Source organism: Rhamphochromis sp. 'chilingali' (genome assembly GCF_963969265.1).
Source record: "Rhamphochromis sp. 'chilingali' genome assembly, chromosome: 3".
Classification (NCBI taxonomy): Eukaryota; Metazoa; Chordata; class Actinopteri; order Cichliformes; family Cichlidae; genus Rhamphochromis; species Rhamphochromis sp. 'chilingali'.
Genome location: NC_137931.1, coordinates 40,234,262 through 40,251,124, shown reverse-complemented (window position 1 = coordinate 40,251,124; position 16,863 = coordinate 40,234,262). Strand labels below are relative to the sequence as shown.

The 16,863-nt window shown below is 38.1% G+C and overlaps 2 protein-coding genes across 2 annotated transcripts; both read right to left on the bottom strand.

Moving 5' to 3' along the window:
* Positions 1-793: 793 nt before the first annotated feature.
* On the bottom strand, positions 794-2,801 carry faslg (Fas ligand (TNF superfamily, member 6)). Its single transcript, XM_080878812.1, has 4 exons — positions 2,479-2,801; positions 1,881-1,926; positions 1,732-1,794; positions 794-1,648 (listed from the first exon to the last, which is right to left on the bottom strand). The coding sequence occupies exons 1-4, from the start codon at positions 2,776-2,778 to the stop codon at positions 1,230-1,232; spliced, it is 828 nt and encodes a 275-aa protein (XP_080734938.1). The 5' UTR covers positions 2,779-2,801; the 3' UTR covers positions 794-1,229.
* Positions 2,802-4,575: 1,774 nt separating this feature from the next.
* LOC308394452 (uncharacterized protein) lies at positions 4,576-8,940 on the bottom strand. The gene is made up of 5 exons (XM_080878811.1): positions 8,810-8,940; positions 7,758-7,798; positions 7,589-7,663; positions 7,316-7,505; positions 4,576-5,202 (listed from the first exon to the last, which is right to left on the bottom strand). Exons 1-5 carry the CDS (start codon positions 8,874-8,876, stop codon positions 4,715-4,717), a joined length of 861 nt encoding a protein of 286 aa, XP_080734937.1. The 5' UTR covers positions 8,877-8,940; the 3' UTR covers positions 4,576-4,714.
* Positions 8,941-16,863: the final 7,923 nt, after the last annotated feature.

The following is a 16,863-nucleotide window of genomic DNA, read 5'->3' as shown; positions in this document are numbered from 1 at the left end:
GGTTCACTAAATGACGCTGAATTTGTTTAGCACAGCAAAAGAAACACAATTAAATGCACTTCACTTGCTCAACTGTAGACTTCCTTTAAGGACTGCACAGTGCATGAAAAATATGTTTCATTTTTGCTCTTACTGATCAATAAAGACTGTGAAAACAGTAACTGCTGAGATAGTTTAATCCAAATTATGATGTTTTAAAGGATTAGTCAGGTCTCATTCACAGTTGTACAAGTGTCTTTTAAGCACAAAGTCTTTCACATAAATCAGGATGCACGCATGCACGACCCTCGTGATAGTCTCACAGGAAGGAAACACGTCAACCCTGTTTCAGTTTTGTCCCTTCATTTGTGCCCAAGCTGCATTTTCTCACATCTACTAACATGTGTGTTTGTGGTGTACAGAAAAAGAACAGAGCAATGAGGGTGCTAAACTGAAAAAAAAAAAAAAAAAGTTGCAAAAATGCAAGTACAGATGCAGCGTGGTCTCTAAATCATCTATGAAACGATTAGCAGGAAAGGAGCTTTTAATGACTGGCTGGTTTTCAGGCTCCTTTTCAGATTTAACTGAAAGCTTTAAAGAAAATCTCCTGAAGTGTTAAACTGATGCTGAATCTGAGTGGAACATATGGAAATGAGGGTCATTATCAGTAGTAAATTCAGGTTGGTGTCTTCATGTGAATACTTTCCAGTGGTCATACTCAAAACTCATGTAGGTGTTCCTCATAAGACAGACTCCTCACACACCAGATGTCAAATGGAAATACTTTATTTATTAACAAATGTTTGCTCTTTCGTCTCCTGTTGAAAGAAAATAGGAGTATATACTTTATCTGTATATACTTTTAAACTTAAGCATAACAACATTAGTTTTATAGACAAATATTTAGATCAAAACCAAAATAAATACTTAGAAAATGCTGAAATTAAATCAGAACTTTAGTGTCAAGTGACTCCCCCATTATCAACAAAACACACAATACTTCTTTCTGCATGTGGTTAATTTAATGTCACTGCCTTTTTTAAGGTGCCATTCACGAGAATGTGCACTATTTCCCTGTTTTTACCTTCAAAGATCATATTATGCAGAGTGCAGTTATTGTGTATGATAGAAATAACATTCGATATATCAGTCAAATAAAGTAATGAGTAAGTTTCACTTCTGCCTGAGTTGTTTACATTCAGTTGCGTACAATTTCAATATAGGACACAATGCCCAACACCCCGGATTCTTTAGATTTTGTATAGACCAAAGAAGTTGCCATAATGCGAGTGACTAAGATATCTTGGGTGGGATACATTCACATAAACTCTGTCATATTTTTCCAAGTGCTCGACCGAGCCGAGGTAACTCTCTGTGGTCCACGAGTAGCTCGTCTGCTGAGGGCAGAAGCCCCCCCTGTGGGCTTTCATCAAAGTCCAAGGTCGGGTATCTGTTGCTCTCCTCACAAACACAGTGTGATCAAATGAGGATGTACGTGAGCATTGCTTAAAGATCAACTCAACCCGTGAGTAAATGTGGTAGAATCCGGTCTCATTGACCTGCAGAGCACCATCTGCAGTGAGATAAGCCACTGCTCCGGAGATGAATGCCCGACTCGCCCTTGAATCCCATCTTAAAGTCATAGGGTGTTCTGTTTTCTCAATTCGCCCTGCCAAATGAAAGATCTGATGTTAACAAATGTGCAGTTTGTAACAATCAAAGAGCATGGCTTAAATTTAAAAAAAGACTTACCTATCACATGTGCTGCAGATCTTTTGCTTTTGTCCTGACCATTAAGGCCAGATTCATCAAGACCTGAAACAACACACAGATTAGAGTCACATCATCTTTTCTTATTCTTTAATGGGAAAAAAAAAAGCTGTGTGATGAGAGAGGCCTACCGATTTGCTTCTGGGGTACACTAAACTCAGCCGCAGGTTGGTTCACCTTCAGTAAAACAAAAGTGACATAGAAGTCTCAATACCACATCATAGACGCTGTGTCTCAGTGCTTATTTCTAAAACTCGCAGAGAGAGGATATCCTGTCTCACTGGACTGGTGACCACAGATGGAACAATGAAGCCCTTGGTATGCCTTTTAAATGTCAAGGCACAGCTAAAGAATAACACATCTGTAAACAGTGCCAAACCGAAGTTAATTAATTAGTAAACTTTGCTGGTCTGCTAAACTTTCCAACTACTCTTCCATTCTCCCACCTTACACCTACCCATCACTCCCCCTCTATGCATGGGTGACAGTAGTCACCTTTTTCACTTTTGGTGCGTGTCACCAATTAACACATCTGAAAAACCAAAACCGAACATAAAGGAATGTTATTAAAATTATGTCTTTGCAAATGTTACTTACTCCCCTGCTTTGTTAAGAGTCATCACATCATTACTGTATCTCTTTCTTGATTGCACTAATCATTAGCTTATTAACTCACTGTAAGATCGTTGGATTTGTTCATTCTTATGAATTTTCCATGTTAGTCCTTACCTCTCCATCACTGTTCCTCAGTTGGTCCTCTATCCTGGAAATCTTAAAGGCTTCAAATCCCAGGGCTGCAAACACGAGCAGAAACAGAAAGAGCACGACCAATGCAAGCCCGGGGCTGATTCCCATGCAGCCCTTACTCTTCCCACGGCTCTTCATTCTCTCCTGGGCAGGCGGGAAGGACCAGCAGGGTATAAGACTTGGAGGCTGAGCAGAATCCTGCTGTCTTCCTCCTCCTCCTCCATCCACAAGAAACATTTGTGGAAATGGATAGTTCTGCTCAAAGTTCACGGTGCAGGCCATACCACTGATCTGTGATGTGTGACAGATATGTGCATCTATGTCCTCTGCAAAAAGGAGGTGTGTGCTTCTGTCTGAGCACCTCTGACTTAAAAGAAGCTGTCAAGGCATTCACCACCCATAACCCTCCCACACATTGAAGAGAGCATGTCATTTTACATGAAAATTTTAACCACTGCTTATTTCCTCTGGGCTGTTTTGTTGTTTTGGGTTCGTTTGTGTTTTTCAAAATATTGCCATGTAACTTTTTATTTAAACGTTATCAAATAATTTGGTTTTTCTATGCTTCATAGGTCACCTATATGAGTGTACTGTGCAACTAAGTCTGAGAAGAAAGGAAGTTAGAGGTTTCAATTGACCCTCACCTCACTAACCACCTTACAAGTCACTTGAGACATGAAACTTTTTCACAAATTCCACAAAAGGAAAGATTGAGCAACTACAATCACCTGCACTGGATGTTAGAAAAGTGTAAAAAGTCTAGCTGCCCAGTTGACATAGTTCTGAGCTTCTTTACTGGCCTTTCTGGTTTGACAAACTGAAACTTGAAATTTGAACCAGAGAGAGATGTCGCACAAATCTGAATCGTTTTAGAGAATAAACACGTCATTATCAAATGGTATTTTTCCTTTGATTTACTCTTAATGAGACACAGTCTGTTAGTAAACAGTGATACAGCAGTTTCAATAGCACACAGAGTATTCTTGGTGGGATGATTGTGCTGCCACATAAAAGAACGCACATCTCTGCACTGGCTTTCCTGCCGTCTGCTTGTGAAGACTTGACAGCAACGATACTTCAGAGGTGAGACTCAACCCCAACCAATACCTCAGAGATGGGCTTCCAGGAAAGCTGAGCACACACCGCTTCCCTCCCTGCTCAGTGCATTGTTAATAGCGTTGTGGTCTTACTGACATTTTGGGTTGGTTTCCTAGGATATGGAGCAAATGCGCCTGCCATCTCATAGTTGTGGGTGCAGCAGTTTCCATTACCTATTATCTTTCAATCACAAAATTCTGCTTACAAGCACAAGTAACCCCTATTAGTGGGCTCTTGGGACAAAAAAAAGTGTCTTTCGAGTTTCGACCTTGCAGCTGTGAGAGCTGCAAGACATTTAGAACTGCATCGAAGCAAACGATTTACATCAGCTGTGAATTTAACTAATAACGCCCATTGTCTAGATTCTGTAGTCTTTATCTTTTTTTGGTATTGGTATATTTTAATCAGTTCGGTGCAAGTCCTCAGTCCTGTCCACAACTGTTTCATTTTTCCAAGTTCATGCAGAGACAGTGGGAACTCCACCATAAAGTGTGCAATAGGTTCGAAGTAAAATGGCAACTACGTCACACTTAACCATAAATTGCACAGACTGCATTTAGTCTACAAGCTGATGTATCTGTTTCCCAGAAGTGTCATGCTGAAAGCGGTCCTCGCAGCAACAGTAGCAACAGCTTTAGCAGCAAAGAATGGGTTAGGTGGGAGGGTGGGGTTTTGGGGTCTAACCAGGCCGTCTACGCGGCTGCTCCAGTTAATATAACCTGAAAGAGAAGACTAAAATGAATCACTGAATCAGCAAGTGACTCTATCAATTAGTTGTCTTCTCACACATTCTTCTTCTGTTGCATAATGGAAGTTGATGTGGTCAGGATGACTGACTTTGCTCAGAAGTGCCTGAAAATGACAATGAACTTCTCTACCTGAAATCAACGACATTACTCATCCTCTTTGGAAACATGCAATTTCCTTACACAGCAGGTTTTGTAACTTTGTCCTAAAATACTTCATAGTTTTCATAAATGAAGCTATTGTTATGACATTATATGACAAGAGACATTTATATGCTAATATAAACTTTGGATGGATGTGCTAAATGAACACAGGAGATGAAAGAGTTTTCAATAAACCATTGTATTATAAAATATGTAATATAAAAAACAAGTTATGTGTCAGAGTCATCATCAGAAGAAGAATAACAGTCTAGTCCCAAGACATGACCAGTCCTTTTCTCCATTGTCTCAATGTTGGATGACTTCCCAGGTATCCTCCCTGCTGCTCCACAGTTTGAGTTATTCTCTTGGAAGGCAGCTTTCTGCCCAACAGTCTCTGATACCCCATCTTTGCTTTTCTCTGAATATATTTGTCTTGAATGGGAATTATTAAGATTTGGCAAGCCACACTGCAGGATCCTGGCAAGACTCTGCGTTTGAGAGGAACTAGGCTGAACTGGTGTTCCTCTGAATGAAGCAGCAGCCACTGCCAGCCGAGTTTGATCAAAAGAAAGCGGCTGGTCCTGAACTGCGCACATGGCCTTTGAGGTTTCAGAGACCAGCTTAGTGGGTGCAAAACATCCTGCCATTCTGCTAATAAAGACACTTTCATTTTGCTGACTGCCATCGTTTTGTGAGTCACAGGTCCGAGGGTTTTTAACTGTAAATAAAAATGAACACACGTGAGATATATGTATGACCAATACCACTGTCTTAAAGCAACAACAAAACACACAATGTTAATTTCACAGGATAACAATTTGTGTTAAAGATGATTATGTTTTAATATAATTTTTTTACGCTACATCTGGCAATTTAAAAATTGTGTTGTTACTGATATAACTGTTTGTTCTAATTTTTATATTATTATTTTTTTTCCAGGTGGTCTCAAAAATATTATAGAATATTTTACTGAGTATCAATATGAGAGATTGAAATGCATTATGTAGCATGAACGTAATGATGCATTAACCTTCTCTTTCATGGCGTGCATTTTTAATTTCTCTTTGCTATTTGGGCTGATTGGGACCTGATAAAAAAACAAAAAAACAAAACAAAGAACTGACTTTTTACCTGACTTTGCTCTACAAGGGCCTGATATCCACATGAGGACATTTGTTTTAAAATTTGATAGAACAGTGGCAGCATAATGTCCTTGTAGAGCCAAATTTAGTACTGTGGTCTAGACCAGCAGTCCCCAACCCCCGGGCCTCGGACCGGTACCGGGCCGTGAGAGTTGAGGCTCAGGTGTGAAATGTGCGGTTTTCAGGGTTTTTATCGGTTTTCAGCGTTATTTTGTTATCGTTTTGATCGTTAACTCGGTTTTCCTGGGTCTTTTCACGTGTGTTATGAATAAATCTTCTTTTTTTCGGTACCGGTACTAGTTTTATTTTGTTGTATTTATCCGCGACACATTAAAGACCGGTCCGTGAAAATATTGTCGGGCATAAACCGGTCCGTGGTGCAAAAAAGGTTGGAGACCGCTGGTCTAGACAACCCAAAATGTGATGTCCACATATGTGGACACCAGGTCCTAGGAGGTTAATATTTACAAGGTAAACACCTTACATTAGTCAAATGTAATGTCAGCTCAAAATAAAAAAAAGATGTATATGCTAACTCACAGATTCTATATTGTTTAGTAAAGTCTTGTTACAAGGCCTTGCGTTACAGTTGTGGTTTGCAGTTTCCATCCAGTCATCATGAGCATGAATGTAAGGATAGTTGTAGGCTCTTCATGATTTCCTTGAATTGTTTTTTTTTTCCAGAGAAGATTAATTATGTAACATTAAAATTAAATGACTTTAAAAAACAGGAATTGGGGCGCAGAAGTTTAAATTATCACTTATTCTAATTATTATTATTGAATTTCTCTAATTCACACAAGATCAAAATTTAGGATGAAATATATAATTTGATAACTCTCGCTGGATGTTTTACCACTGTTCTTGGCAAAATTACTAGAGTTCATTTAAATTGGTTATTTTCATGTCACAGACCTGGTTATTCAATAGGATTGAGGCTGTGGCTTTGGCAAAGCCATTCCAGGATCTAAACACATCAAAAAACATGTGGACACTTGTGTCCATGTTTCAACCATTTGGCTGTTAAACTGAAGGGAAGTTGTAGAAGTTGAATGTAGTCCCCTTTCATTATATCGTCTACTTTGTGTAATGTACCTGTACCACTGACAGCAAAATGGCCCCACAGCTTCATGCTACCACCATTACCAGATTTACCTGAAGGTGCATATACTTTTGACCCTCTGAAAAGAAAATTCAAAATAAACTCATCCTGGAAAAAGAACTGTTCAAAGAAATCATGAAAAATTGCCATTCATGGTATTGATGGTACCATTCATTCCTCTTATTCATGCCCATGTTGAGTGTATACAAACAACTAAGTGTTTTCACCGTCAACATCTTGGAGTTTTGAAACCTGATGCCACGAGCTGGTGATGGATCTGAATGCGAAACTCAAAGAACACACTCACCAGCTCAGCTTGCCCTGGTCTATCCTGCTTTCTGAAACTAATAATGGCCATCATTTACAAATATTTTATTCAGTATGAACTAAAAGTAGCAAAGTTGTTACTTAGGAGTCACTTAAGCTTTAGCTTCACTTTTCAGACTTGGAAATTATGTATATGGTTTATCTTATTTCCACATTACACATTCAGACTGTATTTTTTGTGACATTCTAAGATGAAATATTCTCATAAGTCAAAAAGAAAAACTATTAGTTTCACTCAAAGCAGAAGATTAACTACTTACCAATTGCTGGAGAATCTTGCATATCTGCTCTTCGTTTGCAATAAGCTCGAGGAGTCCATGGCTTGTGTTTACAAGATGGATCAAGAACTCGTAGTTTGGCAATGAAGCGTTTGTACTCTTTCTCTAAGGCCTCAATGTGCAGCTGAAACTCTCCTATCTTCCTCTCCGGGTAATGAGAAAGTTGTGATTGCTGGAAAAACAACAAGAACTTGGTAAAGTATAAATAAATAAATAATAAAATAAACCCAATCTTGCTTTGTTACAAACACTCACCTGTAGATAATACTCAATTTCATTCTTGATGCTGGGGATCCACTTTTTCACAGCAGCAGCTGAATTAAGAGTAGACTGTGAAAGGAAATGGCTTGATGAAATTAGCCAGTTAAGTGAATTATGGTGACAATTTCATGACTTTTGTGTGTTTTGTTTGCTTCTTCATTACCAGCTTTGGTCGACGCTCGTGAATATCTCTGAGGCGTCCCTCTGTAAAGGAAAAGAAACCAGTGTAGCCAAAGTCCATCTAGAACATAAGTGAGCCCCCCAGCGAGGTGCAATACCATCTTAGATAAAGTGCACAAAGTGCCAGTGAATATCTTCATCAAAACATGGTCAAAGGTCACAAGGAAGATATTACTAATAACATAGATAAATTAACTAACGAACAAAAAAATCCTGCTAAATATTCTTTTCAGTAGCACAACAGTTACTTGCCTTGAGATTCTTAGCATAATGTTGCCTCTTATTAATTATTTTGTTTTCCTGCAGAATAGCCCGCAGGCCATATTTTATGTGTCTGTAATCTAGAAACATGTCTAACCACTCAGCCATCTTGGTCGACCTAAAGGCAGTTATTTGGGCAGTTATTCTGCAGCCTTATGAAAATGACCTTAAATTTCATTAGCCATCTGGGCATGAAATATTTATTTACAGATTCACTTGATGAAAATGCTTCTAGTATCATCCACCTAACTTTATAGATAGATATAGATAAAAGTTACTCCCCTCTTGTTTTATATCTGGGGAAGTTTCTGATTAAGAAGTACTTACTTGTCCCTACTGGGAAATCATCCACAATCACCTTAAAGCTTTTATGTAACAGTCATCTTACTCTTCTTTTTTCTATTTTCTAACATAACAACAGGTAAAAATGCAAACTTATATTTTAGTTGCTTTTGTCTCTGGTTATCTCTGGGTTTCAGAAGGGATCGCTTATGGTCGGATATGCGTTTTCACGTGGGCTAAAGCCTGTGTATTAAACCAAGTGAATATGTGAGAATGAGAGACAGTGGACAAATAATGCTATGTAGTCCAGCAAAACTGCTACTTTTTGAGCTTTGGTGAGTGTGTAAACTACAAGATTTCAATGTATGGTTTTAATTGGACTAGCAGCTGAGGGTTAGCACTACTGTAGTTAACAGGCAGAGCTAGCTGCCCCCAAAGCGGCTTGTTTTTATCAACTGAATGCATATCGCACTAAACGTATTACCCGCTTACCCTCTCTTTCTTTCTGGAGCCACAGTCTGTTCAGTCTGCCCTGCTGTTTTTCCTCATTTCTCGCCATTTCCACTTCGTCCACAAAAACCGCTGCGAATAAGGAAAAACAATATCACGTGACACACAACAGCCCTCACGTGATCTCAACCAACATAACGCGAGAGCAGCAGTTAAAATCGCAAAATACATGCAATCCCTCGTAAAACCAAACCCAAAATGTTTGTCTTGTGGTTCGTTGGTAAGCGAACGAAATGAAATGTAATATATGGGTTAAAGCGTGCAAACCAAGTGCATTTCTTTTTCTTTTTATTATTATTATATTATTATTTTTTTAAATATTATTATTATTATATTTTTTAATCTATTACCTGCAAAGGAGCAGGAAATCCGAATATTCAAGCAGAATCTGTGTAGAAAATAGTGTACATAACAATCGCCCCTGTTACAGATTTATTACATGCAAAGTTGTTAGACATGATTAGATATGTTTTGTGCTGGATAATTATTTAAAAAAACAGACATTACTTAAAAATATCTAATAATACTTAAGTAGCTTTAAAAAGTTCGGGCGATTTAAAATATAATTAAGCTACTTAAATGTAGAATTGCACTTTTCATAATCACAGACGTTATACATATTCTTAAATGGAAATTATTCATTCATATATGTGCATATCAATTTAATGCAGCCGCTGATTAGTTTACTTACTCATGTACTGATGAGTAAATGTATCTATAACAATTAAGTTGACATATCTGCAACAAAATGTAAACAATCATTTATACTGTTTATTTTATTTCAAGCAACTAAGACGTTCAAATGAATTATATGGAGTAGAAAGAACAACATTTTCATCCAAAATATAGAACAGGAAAAGTAACAAAAAGCCCCTTTAAAAAAAGACAGTAGCGCAACATTGAAATACTAATATAAATTACATTAAACCTGTACTTCAGTAAGGTATTTGAGTAAATGTACGTTAAGTTACATTCCTAATCGCTGTCATTGATATCCAGTGACGTTTACCACTGTAAGATTAACAGCACTCTAGTCCAGCCTAGTCAAGCACAACAACTACTGGCAATATTTGGGTAACAAAATACATCCTCAAACATATTCTTTAAATTTGTTATTTACATATTTCTTCACAAGCCTTGACATGATAACAGTCTAGCCTATGGGTGTGCAATCTGCTCCATATATGGTGGCCTCCATAATGTTTAGGATAAAGTCACATTTCTATAGTTTTGCCTCTGAAGTGCAGATTTTCAAATGTAATTCAAGGGTTTTTACATAAATCGTGCATGAACCAGAATTACAGCCATTTTTATAAACAGTCCCCCATTTTCAGAGGCTCAAAATGAATAGGAAAATTGACTGACCAAGAGGTTTCATGGTCAAGTGAAACCTGTTTCACTGTTATTTCATGACAAACAAAGCAGACATACATCTCAGCAACACCAAAAGGCCAGAAAGATCACAGAAAACAGAGAAGTGAATAATTTTGTATTATAAATTATTTCCATAGTTAAGAATAACAGCTTTGCAATATCTAACCAAGTCCAGAACTGTCAAGAGACATAAACCATGAAAGGAAATACTGAGAGTGCAAACCACTGATTACACTCAGGAACATAAAGGTCACATTTGAGTTTTCCAAAAAACATCTAAAGATGCCTGCTTAGTTCTGTTTAAAAAAATTCTTTGGAAAGTTGAAACCAAGTTGAACTTGTGCCAGAATGGGAGGAGACAAATATGCTCATGAACCAAATTGTATTATCTTTCAAACATTGTGGACTTCAAGTAGTCATTGACTGCAAAGGGTTTTTTTTTATCCAAGTATTAAAAAGAGTCTATAGTTTTTACATTTATTTTAGTTTGTCCTATTAATTTTGAGCCTCTATAAATGGGGCACTGTGTATAAAAATGACTGTAAATCTTAAATGGTTCATACAAAAAAATTTAACACCTCGAATTAAAGTTGAACATCTGCACTTGAATCAAATATTGATTGTTTGATTTGAATTGAATTTGATTTAAAAGTTGTATCCAAACTTTATGGATGACACTCATTTGGGAGTTTTTTGGAACCTACATTGACTGAAAAATGGCAGTGTGCGGCCACTGAACCTATAGTTTAATTATAAATTTGTTTAAAAAAGGAGCCGTATCAGACTCGATGACTTTATAAAGCTTTTCAACATATTTTATTTACACTTTCCTCACAGTTGCTGTACACACAGTTAGATGCCGCTCTCCCGCTGCCAGCCACACAACTCCACAACAACAACGACATAGGACCCCAGTCAGTCTTTTAACCCGGCGAGGCGTGATTGCGGATGCCGTTGCAGATGCGTTCGCCTACCCTGTAGCGACACCGCCGACCACGACCCGCCACACCGACACTTTCATCGCGCAGCTGGGGTGAAGAAATATAGAAATAAAAAGAAGAATCTGTGAATTCTTTCCGTGAATCAGATTATAGAACTAGTCCAGGCAGTAAAAATGCATTTAAGCTTTTACATTTCCAATATACCCACTTGATGAGACCTGATATTACCTAAACGTTAGGAAAATTTAGTCTAGTTCTTTGAGGACAGAGCAGTTGACCTCTATCTAATTTGCATTGATCTATATTTTGTGTTAGTAAACTTGTAAAACAGGAGCGATGTCATTTAGTTTTACCCAGTGTAGCAGATGGTGTGAGGGATAGCTGAGCAGTGGAAGCACAGATGAAAGGGCCTAAAGATAAAAGGCCAAAACTAAATACAGCAACTAGGAAAATCGTTCAGGCCCAGTTTATTAGTTTATTTTGATGACTACTAATGACGCTCAAGAGGAGTTGAAGTTCTTGCCTAAATAGTCCAGGAAGGACTCTTCCTATTCCTTGAGACCAAGTAACCATAAAGTAAAGTCCTGTGCATAAGTCTTGAGTCACATCTCTCTCTCTCTCTCTCTCTCTCTCTCTTTTTTTTTTTTTTAATTAAAAAAAATTGTTTCCAATGATTCAGTTTTTCTTGTAAAATTTTCAAGTGCTCTTTTTATGTCTACTTTTCCCTCATTTTTGGCCCATTTTCAGATGATTTTTTTGGAACCACTTTACATTGACCTTTGGGTCATTCATCATGAACAATGCACATAACTCAAGGGATGAACCAGTGTTCATCATAACACATAATAGAAAACAGTACACATAATAGAAAACCTAGTAAAGAATCAATTTTCAATTGTATGATTTGCCACTCTTTTTTTTTTTTTTAGCAATTAGACTCTATATGGAATCCTTACGTTGGGTGAGTGCTGAGTGTTTGTGTCTGTGTGTGCCTGTTTGTCTGTGTCTATATGTCAGGTCGGGTCTTAGACTCCACCTCTCTGGGAACTCCCAGGCCCTCCAAGGCCTATCTCCCCTCACCACACTCCCTGCTGGTGACTGATGCCCTCAGGGGTCGGTGTGTTGGTGGTTCTTGGTGTCCGGGGCTGGGCACTCAGGTATGTACCAGCTCACTCCCGGTGGCTACCTGGCGGGGCCTGGCGCCTGTTGCTCGGTCAGGCCTCCTCCGGGGTGCGGGGGGCCCTCGGGCCTCCGGCCTCTGGGCCTGCGGCTCGGTTCACTCTGGCACAGCTGGCTGCCGGCAGAGCCGGCGGGCACGCCAGTGCAGCCCCCTCTAGCTTCTGCTCGGTGGCTACTGGGTTACACCTCGTCTGGGGATCCTCAGCCCTTCCCATGAGGGTGGCACGGATGCCCCTCCGGTGGTCCTTCTTGGGCTCTCGCACTCTGAGGCCTCTGGATGTCTGGGGCCTGGATCTCCTCCATGCCTGCTTCATGCCCTAGGGGACGGGGCTATGGCTCGCTACATCCTCTTGCAGACCATTACATGTGGAAACCATTTGAATACAAGCGCACAGGTATGCACACGGGTGTTCACTGCTCGTAGACTTAAATTACACCTTTCTTGGCTGCTACTTCAAAGCACATTGTGCGCTGTCTGTCCTGCGTGCTGCACAACAACATTGAATATTTAGTATTTACTGCTGTTTACACTTAGCTAGATTAATGCGATGGTGTTGTGTTTAGTATATTGCTTTGTTTTTTTTTTTTACTTGTTCTCTATTCTTCTTCTCTCAACAGGTGATCCAGGAGATTTTTTTTTCTCCCCCCCCTTTCTCACTGTCCCTCTCCCCTTCTGTTTTTCTTTTCCTTCCTCTTTCTTTCTCCCTTTCCTATCTCTCACTCATGTCTGTCCCATCTGTAACATCTGAAAATAAAATATAATAAATAATAAAAACAAAGGTCGATCAAATGGACCAATACGGCAATGCCACGATGATCCATTTGGCAAAATAAATCCATTGGGTATCCTTGTTGGTCTTCAGACAACAATTCTGATGGCTAAAGAACCAAATGGGACAGGCAAAAAAAAAAAAAAAAAAAGACTATGGAATTATTGTTGATCGTCAGATCAGTCTTTTGACCTTGAAGGAGAGGTCAAAGGTTAAATGGAACACAAGCTTTTACATTTGATGTTGTACTTTCTATATGTTAATATTGTGATGTGAGAGTGGCTATAAAACTGACATTTTCTGAATCTCTGAAAAAATCTCTAAAGAGTATACTGATTTAATTGTGTTTTTGTTTTTTTTTTGGACACATTTTCAGTGAATTATTTTAGTTCACTAGTTCCAGGAGGTCAAAGTTCAGACTTGTGATGTCATCAGTAAGTGCAAGAAGGAAAAAAGTAAACAGCGTGTGGAACGTGACAGCATGGGTTGCTGATGATATGCTATGCTGCCTGTAAACTCCAAACCTGAACTGAGGAAAATAAAGTTGCCAAAAGGAGAACGGAGCCATGTCTGTCTGAGGGTGCAACATTAACAATACGCATCACACTTGTGAATGTGAGAACTGAGAAACTTCACAGACATCTTGTGACTTAAAAGGCTTTTTGTAAAATTTCAACCAACAAATCATTAAGTTGACCTTGCAGACTCCGGTGGATGTAAGCCAAGTTTTAATGGATTGTTAACACAACCCCACTATAAACACCCAAAAAGTTTAATCACAGTTCACTCAAATCTATCTTGTTTATAGATGGAATGATGACACGCATTTGTGCTCACATGCCTGCAAGCATACGAGCACACATGCATGCAATAAACGCTATCAAAAACATAACCACTCAGCAGAGATAAAAATCCAGCAAAGATCTGACATGAGTCCCGAGAGCTGCATCTGGCTGTTTCATACGGTAAAACATAACCATACAGCAGGGGAAAAAAGCTGCATCTGGCGCTTCAGTTGAACCATCTACACTTTGCCAAGCCTAATCAGACCTCATCATGCGCTTAGTGGAAGAGCAGCTGTCAAAAAACATTCTTGAAGAAGAGAAACAGGGACAAAAGCTCAGGTGTGCAAAATTAAACACAGAATGAGCTAAAAATCACTGGCAAAAAATACTGTCAAATTGAATCCTTATATAATTTGTTATAATTCTATTACTTAACACCAAATAATACAATACATTTTTATGATGAATATTTTAGCATTGTCCTACGATATTTTTGACCCTTGATGGAAAAAAGTACATTTTACACACTTTAACAGTTGTTAGTGCGAAGTTTCGTTGACATTTCTTATTCATATAACAGCGTTGGAAAAGTAACAGTTAGCCTGATGAGAAGGAAGCGCACATTTTTCCTGTTGTCATTAAACCTCAAAAAAAAAAAAAAAAATCCCACCCTAGTGCTAATAGGTCTTCAGGGGTTTTGCTGCCAGGACCACAATCACACAGGAAGATCTAAATGACGGTAAATGCAGATAATAATCACCGCTGCACAATCATCTACAACATTTTGCAGCTATACCAAGCTTTTGCAAAGCATTTAAATGCATCAAAATCTGTGTGAGTGAAAGATAATCTAGTGTGTGAAATTACTGTTCTTAGAATTTTCAGGTATTTGTATTTTACTCAGCATTGTATTTTCATAGTTTTTATTTTCTCAGAACTTTCCCCCCAAGTTTTCACACAAATTTCTACTCCTACCATTTGCAAAATAAACTCATTGCTTTAGGTTAAAGACATTTGAGGCAAGTTTATATTTATCATCACTGCAGGCCTTCAAACATCAAAGTGATCTGAGCGTGTATTCTCCATCACTGGAGCTTATCAGACAGAAAGAGATAAAATCATATCGTTTATGCATCATTTATAGCAGTTTTAGAAGTGGAGCGAGTGTAAGAAGTAATGTTTTTAAGTGGCAGGTAATTTTAAAATGCAAAGTTTCTAAAACTTCAACAAAAATCAGCAAAATACAGAAAGTAACTCTATTACAGATCTTTTTGGGTTTGTGCCAAGAATTCATTTGTCAAATCAAATATACGAGCTATCTGTTGTTGTGATCCCTTAAGGGGGAGCAGCTAAAAGAATCTAAGGAGGCAGAAAGTAGAGTAACATAGAAACACTTAAGTAAATTAAACCTTTACTTCAGTAAGATACTCAAGTACATGTACTAAGTTAAATTCCTACCGATCCTCACTATTCCATCCAATGATGTTTGTCAAGATTAACAAGTCCAATGTGTTGGATGAGTTGCTTAACCTAGTCCAACACAATAACAGCAACTGGCAACACAAGTGCCAGGAACCAAGCAATAAGACATAAAGACAAGGACAAAGGTATAAAAAGTACTTTTTGTAACTTTAATTAAATGAAAAATTATTAACTGTATCACTAAAATCCAAATCTGTATAGAGAAAGTAGATAAAAGTAAATGCTAAATAGGAGAAAACTCAAAATGAGGTCAACTAAATGAAAACCCTACCCTACCAAGGTTAATATAACATAGCTGACTTGCTTACCAGTTAGTGCACAAGGCAACATTGGCTAGCCTACCAGACACAAAAAGGGGGCTGATGGTTACACAAATACCACATAAATCTAGAAAATAAAAATCTGCACATGATTACTCAATTGTGACTTTATAGTGTTCGAACACTATAAAGTCACAACAGCAAAGAGAAATTAAAAATGCATGCCATGAAATAATTTGGGTCTTAGGAGGCTAAATAAGGCAACATTGTGCCATCTCATTTCAATATTTATGTGAAAAATAACCACTAACCACTAACTAAACAAAAATACTTACACTGAAGGGTGGTGGTGAAGCCGTCCCAATCGAGGTAATTCAAGGGAAAAATGCATTAACTATTTTAGAATTGCAGCCATATTTATACACAGTTTCTCATTTTCACAGGCTCTCCTCTTCCCAAGGAGGCCCAAATCACTGTCACTTTATAAGGACCCTTGATTTTTATTTTATTCAACTCAAGTGCATGTGTAATTTTTTCCATGACTAATTTTTCTATTCTTTCCTTTTCCTAATGCAAAAATGGTATTGCAAAATTATGTTAATATATTTAAGACATGCAAAACTTTACTTTCACATGATAAAGTCCAGGGGTGGGTAGAAATAACAAAAGAACCAAAAAACGACCTGGCCCTAAAAAAGTAATATTTCCCAAGAAACATATTGCAAATAAGTAGCGACTTACTATCTGAAGTTGAGGTGTTGAATTTGTATTTTATGGATTTTCACTGTAATTATGTCATTGTCATTTTAAATGTGAGACCCAAAAGAGTTGTTAATGCAAGCCATGCTGTGGCCATCATTAGGCTGAAAACTCCAAATAAACAGAGAGAGAGCAACAGCGCTGGAAGTGGACGAATAAACAATCTGGTGCATTGTTAAAATGAATGAATGACTGCACTGACCAGCTCAGCAACACTAAAGGGGCTGAAAGACCACAGAAGAAAACCAACCAAAGTGGATGATGATTTATTTCCATAATATCAGCAAATACAGAAGCTGTTTGTGTGCAATTTTTCCACATAATGTGTCTTCTAACTAAAGGTCGAGCTGCTGCATTTCCCAGAAAGAGAAAAGAATGAAAGATAACTTAATTCAGAGATAAAGACAGATAAAACAAGAAGGAGCAGAAGAAGAGAGTTTATATATAAAAGCAAGGATTGCTCAGTGTGTTTTGTAATGTCTTCAT

Bases quoted from the DNA above. Each gene is read 5' to 3' on its own strand.
- faslg (XM_080878812.1), bottom strand. From the start codon at position 2,778: ATGGCCTGCACCGTGAACTTTGAGCAGAACTATCCATTTCCACAAATG. The intron at 1,795-1,880 runs GTAGGCCTCTCT...GTGTTGTTTCAG, and splicing joins TGTACCCCAGAAGCAAATCG to GTCTTGATGAATCTGGCCTT. The intron at 1,649-1,731 runs GTAAGTCTTTTT...TTCATTTGGCAG, and splicing joins ATCTGCAGCACATGTGATAG to GGCGAATTGAGAAAACAGAA.
- LOC308394452 (XM_080878811.1), bottom strand. From the start codon at position 8,876: ATGGCGAGAAATGAGGAAAAACAGCAGGGCAGACTGAACAGACTGTGG. The intron at 7,664-7,757 runs GTAATGAAGAAG...TTCCTTTCACAG, and splicing joins ACGAGCGTCGACCAAAGCTG to TCTACTCTTAATTCAGCTGC. The intron at 7,506-7,588 runs GTGAGTGTTTGT...TTGTTTTTCCAG, and splicing joins AAATTGAGTATTATCTACAG to CAATCACAACTTTCTCATTA.